The 10,526-nt window shown below is 35.8% G+C and overlaps 1 protein-coding gene across 1 annotated transcript in view; it reads right to left on the bottom strand.

Annotated features, from left to right (window-relative positions):
* Window positions 1–3,065: 3,065 nt before the first annotated feature.
* Window positions 3,066–10,526, bottom strand: part of LOC138335038 (phosphatidylinositide phosphatase SAC2-like) — a 380,613-nt gene continuing 373,152 nt past the window's right edge. Inside the window, exons 17-20 of the mRNA XM_069283936.1 lie at window positions 8,026–8,099; window positions 7,222–7,377; window positions 6,681–6,771; window positions 3,066–6,098 (exon numbers count right to left, since the gene is read on the bottom strand). Of these exons, the coding sequence (XP_069140037.1) occupies window positions 5,087–6,098; window positions 6,681–6,771; window positions 7,222–7,377; window positions 8,026–8,099 (1,333 nt within the window). The 3' untranslated portion in view covers window positions 3,066–5,086. The remainder of the gene's footprint in view (window positions 6,099–6,680; window positions 6,772–7,221; window positions 7,378–8,025; window positions 8,100–10,526) is intronic.

Here is a 10,526-nt window from a genome sequence, read left to right as displayed (position 1 = left end):
TTTCAATTTAAAAATCCGAAAAGAAAATTTAATTTCAAATAGAGAGACAGCAGTGTTGGTATATGGTATGTCATGTGGTTAGTTATAATTAATTTGTCTAAAAAGAAACAAAACATTTCTTGATTGGATATTTTTTTTTTTTTTTTTTTTTTGGGTGGGGGGGGGGGAGTTTTTGGTTTGATTTTTGTATATTATATTAATCATCTGAATTTATTGCACATATTCATAAATTAACTAGGTTAATTAAATTTCATCTTTTTTCCGAGACCAGTTCATCTTTTTTCCGAGACCACTGAAATCATTATATATGCAGTAAAACCTGTCTACACAGTTCACCAAAGGGACCAAGAAAAATGGTCTGGTCCTTAAAACAGGTAAAATTGTGTAGAAATTGAATATCTGAAACTCTAAACATTAGACATTACGCAGGTGATCTTTATACAGAGGCAGTTGCTAAGGCAGGTTTGAATTTAACATGTTTCCTCAGGAAAGAACATAATTTGTTTATTGGTTTATAGCTTTTATCAATATCATTCAGCCAATAAATGTTATTTGGTGATGTTCTGTACGCTTACCTTTAGTATACAAATGACAGGGGTGGCATTTATGTGTACAAATATCTGAAATATAAATTGGTTTTGTTCGAATGGGTGAATCTTCATAATCTCTTAAGTTTTGTATCATTGGTTTCGCTCTGTTCCAATCTTTGAAGTATACAACTACATATGTGTAGTAATTGTGTCAACAGTAAAATGGTTTTGTTCTAGTAATATTTAAATTTGTTCCTATGCATAAATGTCTGGAGAATATTATTCTATCATATTGCAATTTACCAAGACCCTGAATTCTGAATTCAACTTTAAAACCAATTAACTACTCATTAATCTATGAAGACTAAGATTAAAATTTGTATCATATCGAAAAAAAACCAGTTAAATGGAATTAGATCAGTCGGTTTTACTGTGATATGCCTGAAAAGCCCATGGTTGTGACATGTGTGTAGATGTTCAAACTCGCTCGCTGTCCGCCATTACACACTGTGGTCAAACTTCTTGTATGCCGAACCTGTCCCTTGCTCGTAGAGTAATGCAACTTTTGTCTAGAACTGCTCAAATCGCTCTGACAGTAGTGTGTTTACCTTATTAGGTGAATTGTTTTGCCTAAAAATCAAATCGCCTTCTCAGTGATTATTTAATTCATTTGTTTAACGTGCGTGACTTTGGCTAGGGTTGGGTACAGCGTCCATATTGTACCTGCTTCATCGTATTGATCAACAATTTTATATTTCAACGATATTAATTAAAATACTAAACAATGACGTGGAATTTGTCAATATCTTATGTTATATGTTTCATAAGAAATGTAGAACAATACATTAATGCTATATTTTGCTTCTTGGTTATGTAAAAGAATTAGACTGAGTGAATTGTCTCTTTAAGAATAAAATTGAAAAGTGACGTAAAAAAAGTAGCTATACATTATCATGTAGTTGACGATTCATAACTCAAACTTCAACACCAACAAAGTATTACATTACACTAGAATTTGTTTTAACAATATTCCAAGTGTTTCCTTTACAGAAGGACACTAATTTTCTTTCAAAGTCATATTTTCTTGGTTTTGTTTGATTACTTCTAAACAATTAATCATTACATATACACAGGTAGGCTATTTCACAAATTCAACAAAAAATCATGAAGAAGATACAATGTTTTTGATTTAATAAACACAAAAGATTCATATTATATCTGTAACTAAACAGAGGTAAGAAACTAAAAAACTACAAATTGCTTGAACAAGATCAGTAAGTATGTATATATAAGTATATATATTATGGTCAACAATGAAAAGTAGTTATACAAAAAATAAGGTACAAAACACGCATATCACATGAACGAGTGTGGAATGAGGACACAACCTTCGATGTTTATGATACACAGAACAAAGACAAGGGGAGATAACAAAGGATACAATCTAATTGTTAATTATATTAATATTTAATGGGAGTTTTAACAGGGCCATTTTACATTGATGGCTTTCTTGTTGTAGCTGGTGGCTAGCTATCTCACTGAATAATTATATGTATAAGGTCAGTCTCATGCAAATGATGGATCGCTAGCTGTCAGTCAAAGTACCTGGGTAGTGTATGTGACTTTGCACATATTGAATTGTGTGTGCGACGAAGTTTGATTTGACAATGATTAGATAAACATGTGTACCAGCATGAGGATTGACTATACATACAGTCTGATGATCAGTCAATCATTCAAAAATGTTAGTAGAGACCATTCCATTTCTCAGTAAACAAAAAAGCACAAACTTTTCATAACAAGCAACAGCGATAGTGGAATGTTAAAAAAAACCTAAAAAACATATAGAAATTAAACTGATCAATACATGTATAGTATACTTATCATCCAATCTTTGTAAAGAACAGAGTTATCTATCCTTGCTGGTAGGTATATGGATTGTGGCATCAAGAGTTTATATCTTGAGCGAAAATGATGTTGTTTTCCTTGAAGAATATGTTACCAGATTGCCTGTAAACACGATATGTTACACTTTATCAATACCTTCCCTCAAGGGCAGATAACTCTGTAAAAATATAAATGTACATGTAGCTTTTTAAAAAAAAAAAAAATCTAAATCAAAATGACTTAAGTCTATAACAATTACAAAACAATTTATATATACAGAAGTAGACCTGAGGCCATAATATTGGATAAAAGTGGTGTCACAAACATAGATCTAAATGTTCCTAATTGTGTCTAATTGAAGAAGAAAACCAGTTCTGTGTGAAAAAGCAAAACCATTACAACTATGCCACCCAACCACCAATATATAGACTTTCTACACTAAAGTCTTGTCTAATTATCTGCACAATAAGCTTCATAGTTACAGGAGTAGTCTCCCTTAGTAAATATTTAAAATATTTATATTATGATCTTTCATGAAGCTCTTTACAAAATGTTAATGGATAAAAATGAGATAGCAATGGTAGTATCGGTTATAGGGTACGGGATTAAAAATTGTACAAATGATGTGAGGTGACTGCAGCTTATAATTTAATATTATAAGGGTGAACATTGAAAAAGTGTTGAGAAATACTGAAATGGATCAAAAATGCCTTATAAGCCTTCATTAATTAATCAGCTTTGTTGCATATCCAGGTATGTCAGCAAAGATGAAAAGGTTGACATAGAGTAATGTCCCCTTAATTACCATTATAACCCTGTACTCATGATTGTACTATATTTTTTTTCAAAAGCAATAATATTGGTAAAGAATTGTAAATCACCTTTAATGCAAATACCTTTGATATGTGAAGTTTTAATCATCACATATAATAATTAAAAGCTACATATGTAGTATGACTGTTGAAAAACTGTAAAGCATTTTTTTTTTCATTTTTTTCCCCATAATTGAATCCCAATCTTAAAGAACTGAGTAAGTGATAGGGAAATAACATGATGACAAGAAGTCAGTGTTAAGTTAAAAAACTTGGTTTGTAACCATGAAGTTGCACCACATAACTGCTTGCACTTTGTGCCAGATATATAATAGATGGCTTAACAGATTTAAATATTGGACACAATGAACACAAGTATAAAAAGCAAAGTAAAATGGTATCAATACAAAAAAAAACAAAATAGTAACATTGTATTGGTTAATTACATAGAAGTTACATAAACTCAAAAATGGTGTGAACACTTGCTAGAACACAGTGAAAATTGGATGGTATATGGGCACCCCAATAAATGTAACAGGGTGTTGTTTATATTATCAAACATGTATAACATATGTGTCTAAGAAGAAATCTTCAACTTGAGTAATGCAAAGTTAATCATTTGGTGTGTGATCCTTTATAGTAAGTGTAGCCCTTACTGTGTCTTACATGATATGTGGTATAGAAAAAATGCTCCAGGGTAAAGAATTTATTATTTCTATTTGTGGTGAATTATGGATATAGCTATAGATATTGACTTATCTGACATAGATAAGGGGGTATAAGGCCATTCTAGCAATGAAAAATTCTGGCATAATTTTAAATTTCAACCATTCCTTTTTTTCAATTATCCAGAGAAGCCAATATAAAATGGTGGAGTCAACCAATTCATGAAGTTCACCAAGGCTTATATACATAAAAAGAATATATGTATTCAATATATAAATACATAAAACAACACATGTTTTACTTAATAGTTCGTTCCAAAGAATAGTCCTTCAACAACCTAGAACTGTGAAGCATAAACAGCTGACACAATGTCCATGTATATCTTTATTTGAAATGCAGAATTATATATATTAGGCAGTAGCTACGTTTAAAAATGCAAGGGAGCTAACTCACATAAAAAATGTATAAGGTAACGTACCATCTTTAGGTTTTAAATAGGGAGAAGTGCAATTCTATGATAAATTGAGATAAAAATCTACAACAGTTAAAGGACATTATAACATACTGAATCATATAGAATTATCAATTCATTACTATAATTAATGATCTTAACAATGTAAATTGAGGACATTGAACTGAGTGGTGCCCTTGTGTATAAATATGAAGTGGTCTATTGCAAGCAACAAATTGCATAAGATATTATTATGCCATCTTTAATAATTAACAAATGTATAATAAAAACTTTTCAATTAAACACTCAATAATTATCTATTTAGATTCTAAAACTTTCCAAGCATGGAAATACAAGTACATGTGGTCAATTTCTAATTCTAAGGTATCTTTCAACAAGTATATATACTGCTATTTAATTATTACCAGCTAATTTGAGTAACATCATTTTGGAAAATTACTGAATTTTCTTACGAAACTAATGATATATATATGTCCTAAACTATTCTTTCTTTGCATGTCATAGAGTTATCTACCCTTGCATGTACAGGTATGTATATAATTGTGATTCCAAAACTCGAAAATCTAGAGTCTAACATAGATAATGCTCATGCACAACATGGGGTAGTAACTCTATAAAATACAAATACCACAATACCAGTTTGTAAGATTTGTTGACTATATGTACATCAGGAAAAAGACAGAATTTGTCACTGGTAGTAGGTCTAATGTTTGACGTTGTCATACAATTATAATCTGAGTCAGGCACGTCTTTCCTTCCAGCATGTCGCTGATGTCCTCCTGAAGTGTTTCCATGATTCGTTGTAATTTTCTGGTTTTTGCTGCTGATGTCACAATCTTTGGCACTTTTATGTTAGATGCAGACTCATCTGTCTGTATCTTTGGCACTGGTTTTGAACTGCCTGCAAGGAGTTTCTCAACATCATTTTCTTCAATGACTAAAAATGCATCATCATCACCTTCAGCCTCCTCCATTTTGTGCAGAATATCACCCTCTGAGGATTCTACTGCATCAGTTTTATGCAGAATTTCTTCTTCTAAATGTTCTTCCACATTTGTTTTCTTATCAGTTTGAACATCATTGTCCTGTTGAAGCTTTATCGAATCAATACCTTTTAATGTCTCTTTCAAACATTCAGTAGATCCTGTTGTTGTTTCATCAAGACTTAACCCCAAACGACCTTTGGTAATGATGCCACAGCTATCCAGTACAATGTTGTCGTCCTCTGCTTGCATAGTCTCATCAAATGATGATGTTGCTGTTCCTACAGTGGAATCATCTTGGCTGTATGTTCTCTCTTTCACCAATTTTGATTTTTTCTCTAAATTCTCCTCAGTTGTTGTGGTGATGGAATTGTTACTTCCATCAACAACATCCTCTTTTGATTTCGAGCCTCCAAATCTTTTTGATAGATTCACGTTTTGCAGACTAAACTTCGGCACATTGAAGTTTAGTTTGATACCTGAATTAAAACTTTTCTTGACATCGGCGAAGTTGGGTAAGATATTGTGACGCGGCCGCCCAGGACTAGAGGACGGCGAGGTAGCACCACTGGTACTCGGAGAGTTTGGACTTAGTCTTCGTCTCTGGATATCTGGTGACACGAGACCCTTGTGTTTGTATGTGAGGTCAGGCGAGGAAATGTCACGAGGAATGTGGATACCAGTTAAGGCATTTTCCTGTTGCTGTTTGTGAATATCCTGTACATCAGGGTGGGGCTTCGTCTTCTTCCTGAAATACAAATGGCTCAAATTACTAGGAAATTCAATAAAATTTTCATTTTCAACTTTTCAATTACATACAGGGACCCTGCATGGTTGCTAGAAGAAATGTTGTCTAACATTTTATTCCTAAATTCCTACCCAAGGTTTGTTGATGTGTTTGTTTTTTACCTGCTAACCACATAGCCAGGGTTATATAAGGAGAGAACCTTTGTTTTTCTTGTCTTCAAACTTTCCAGTTTAACTGGACAGTGTTACTGTTAACAATACATCAACACTTCTTAGACCTGTCCTTCTTTAAGTTAGTATTCGGGTCACTTTGAATTTAAAATGCCTCTGTTTGAAACAAGGTCATTTCATGATAATTTATACATCTTTCAACCTAGAATATTTTTCACAACCGATGCTTCTGGCAACTGGTAGTCATTTATTTACACATTAGATAACATAACGTACATTTGCAGCATACCATGAATTCATTATTCCTTCAGGCAGATTTAAATCACATTTTCTATCATCAGTAAACAACATACGTCATGTACTTTTAAAGTGTTCAACAAATGTAGGTTTTAAAGATTTTCACATCTGATACCTATCAAGCTTCTGTCGGTCAACAGCTTCCAAAACAAGAGAGAAGATCTGCCTGGCTGCAGCAAATGCTTGGTGGATAGCCTTCAGGGATTCTGTAACACAAACAGATTTTATCTTCACAGTTTTACTAGCTGTTATTACTGAGAACACAGAGGTATATCCAACTTTGATACACTCTGGCTGCTGTTCTTTTTAACTTTTTTATTGAATTTTCATCATAACAAACAATTAAAGAAGTTACAGTAGTACAAAACATACACTGTATAACCTGAATATTTATGTGTATTCTCTTTCATGGTATGGAGCTTTGGTATCATTTCGTGAATAGAAATAATTGTGTTTAGCTGTTGAAGCAATATTGACCAAATAAACAAACAGTTGATGTTTTTATATAAATGGTGTCATAGCAACCACATACAACTCCCTTCATTTGATCTGCTTCTATCTTCTATGACAACATCCTTAACTTATACTTTCATATAAAACCTGTAAACTAAGCCTAATAATATGAGTATAAGCAACAAACTTCAATTGCTTTGTACCTCGCGACTCCTCTAGATTACGGACAGCGATGACCATGTTGTTGAAGAGACGTGTTCGGGGTGTACGGAAGGTATGGAAGAATCCATCCTCGGCAAAATTGGTATAGTGTAATCGCATACACACAAACTTAGACTTGAATATTGATGGCTCTAATCCTGCAAATATTAGAAAGACAGTAACAAGTAGTTTTATATACATTTCACATCAAATAGGAAAGAGTTTCTTCTCTTAAAATAAAAGCAAGTGCACGTTCAATCAACACTGATCAGTTTGAACAAATATAGGGTTATAGGGCTATAATGAAGAATTATATGCTTATATCTGTTTTTGTTCTTTTTTTTGACTTAATTATATTCTTGGTATCTTGCTCCAGGCTTGTATTCCGACAAAGAACCAGAAGTTGTTCATAAAACAAATGGAAACTAAATATCAAAATTATGTAGCACATTGCAAGATTTGATATTAATCTAAACACTGTCTCTGTCAGGGATCAAACTTAGGACATCTGTACTACAAGTCTTTTCCTCAATCGATCAAGCTAAAGCAAAGTTCTCTTTACCTGAGAGGTATATTGCCGTTTATTGGCCTGTGATGGTTACATATATAAATGTCTAAAAGTCAGAAGCCTCATTAAAACATTTCAAACCTAGAAGAGATGGGACAAGTTCAGAAGAGAATTGGGTAACAATATGGTACTATATCTGCTCCCCATCGCCAACTATCAACTTTGCTCTGAGAAAGAGATATTGGATAGATTCTCTTTAGGAGCATTAATATGAACGTTAACGCATGAGTATTCTTACCAATTTCTATTCTCTCAATGTCTTCCAGGAAAATCCTCTGGTACTGTACAAGTTGTTCTTCTTCATCATCATACCTAAAACAAACATTTATTATATTAATACAATACTGACGATTACTTATTACCAGTCAGGATCAGGTCCAGGGATGGAGGAGCTGGTGGCTACCTCACAAATACAATACTGATGATTACTTATACCAGTCAGGATCAGGTGTAGGAATGGAGGAGCTGGTGGCTACCTCACAAAAAAAATATACTGATGATTACTTATTACCAGTCAGGATCAGGTCCAGGGATGGAGGAGCTGGTGGCTACCTCACAAATACAATACTGACGATTACTTATTACCAGTCAGGATCAGGTCCAGGGATGGAGGAGCTGGTGGCTACCTCACAAATACAATACTGATGATTACTTATCACCAGTCAGGATCAGGTGTCAGGGATGGAGGAGCTGGTGGCTACCTCACAAATACAATACTGATGATTACTTATCACCAGTCAGGATCAGGTCCAGGGATGGAGGAGCTGGTGGCTACCTCACAAATACAATACTGACGATTACTTATCACCAGTCAGGATCAGGTCCAGGGATGGAGGAGCTGGTGGCTACCTCACAAATACAATACTGACGATTACTTATTACCAGTCAGGATCAGGTCCAGGGATGGAGGAGCTGATGGCTACCTCACAAATACAATACTGACGATTACTTATCACCAGTCAGGATCAGGTCCAGGGATGGAGGAGCTGGTGGCTACCTCACAAATACAATACTGATGATTACTTATCACCAGTCAGGATCAGGTCCAGGGATGGAGGAGCTGGTGGCTACCACACAAATACAATACTGACGATTACTTATCACCAGTCAGGATCAGGTCCAGGGATGGAGGAGCTGGTGGCTACCTCACAAATACAATACTGATGATTACTTATTACCAGTCAGGATCAGGTCCAGGGATGGAGGAGCTGGTGGCTACCTCACAAATACAATACTGATGATTACTTATCACCAGTCAGGATCAGGTCCAGGGATGGAGGAGCTGGTGGCTACCTCACAAATACAATACTGAGATTACTTATTACCAGTCAGGATCAGGTCCAGGGATGGAGGAGCTGGTGGCTACCTCACAAATACAATACTGACGATTACTTATCACCAGTCAGGATCAGGTCCAGGGATGGAGGAGCTGATGGCTACCTCACAAATACAATACTGATGATTACTTATTACCAGTCAGGATCAGGTCCAGGGATGGAGGAGCTGGTGGCTACCTCACAAATACAATACTGATGATTACTTATTACCAGTCAGGATCAGGTCCAGGGATGGAGGAGCTGGTGGCTACCTCACAAATACAATACTGATGATTACTTATTACCAGTCAGGATCAGGTGTAGGGATGGAGGAGCTGGTGGCTACCTCACAAATACAATACTGATGATTACTTATCACCAGTCAGGATCAGGTCCAGGGAAGGAGGAGCTGGTGGCTACCTCACAAATACAATACTGATGATTACTTATTACCAGTCAGGATCAGGTCCAGGGATGGAGGAGCTGGTGGCTACCTCACAAATACAATACTGATGATTACTTATTACCAGTCAGGATCAGGTCCAGGGATGGAGGAGCTGGTGGCTACCTCACAAATACAATACTGATGATTACTTATCACCAGTCAGGATCAGGTGTAGGGATGGAGGAGCTGGTGGCTACCTCACAAATACAATACTGATGATTACTTATCACCAGTCAGGATCAGGTCCAGGGATGGAGGAGCTGGTGGCTACCTCACAAATACAATACTGACGATTACTTATCACCAGTCAGGATCAGGTGTAGGGATGGAGGAGCTGGTGGCTACCTCACAAATACAATACTGATGATTACTTATCACCAGTCAGGATCAGGTCCAGGTATGGAGGAGCTGGTGGCTACCTCACAAATACAATACTGATGATTACTTATCACCAGTCAGGATCAGGTCTAGGGATGGAGGAGCTGGTGGCTACCTCACAAATACAATACTGATGATTACTTATCACCAGTCAGGATCAGGTGTAGGGATGGAGGAGCTGGTGGCTACCTCACAAATACAATACTGATGATTACTTATCACCAGTCAGGATCAGGTCCAGGGATGGAGGAGCTGGTGGCTACCCACAAATACAATACTGATGATTACTTATTACCAGTCAGGATCAGGTCCAGGGATGGAGGAGCTGATGGCTACCTCACAAATACAATACTGATGATTACTTATTACCAGTCAGGATCAGGTGTAAGGGATGGAGGAGCTGGTGGCTACCTCACAAATACAATACTGATGATTACTTATCACCAGTCAGGATCAGGTCCAGGGATGGAGGAGCTGGTGGCTACCTCACAAATACAATACTGATGATTACTTATCACCAGTCAGGATCAGGTCCAGGGATGGAGGAGCTGGTGGCTACCTCACAAATACAATACTGATGATTACTTATCACCAGTCAGG

Source organism: Argopecten irradians, chromosome 11, assembly GCF_041381155.1.
Source record: "Argopecten irradians isolate NY chromosome 11, Ai_NY, whole genome shotgun sequence".
Taxonomy (NCBI): Eukaryota; Metazoa; Mollusca; class Bivalvia; order Pectinida; family Pectinidae; genus Argopecten; species Argopecten irradians.
This window is presented reverse-complemented; position numbering and strand designations above follow the sequence as displayed.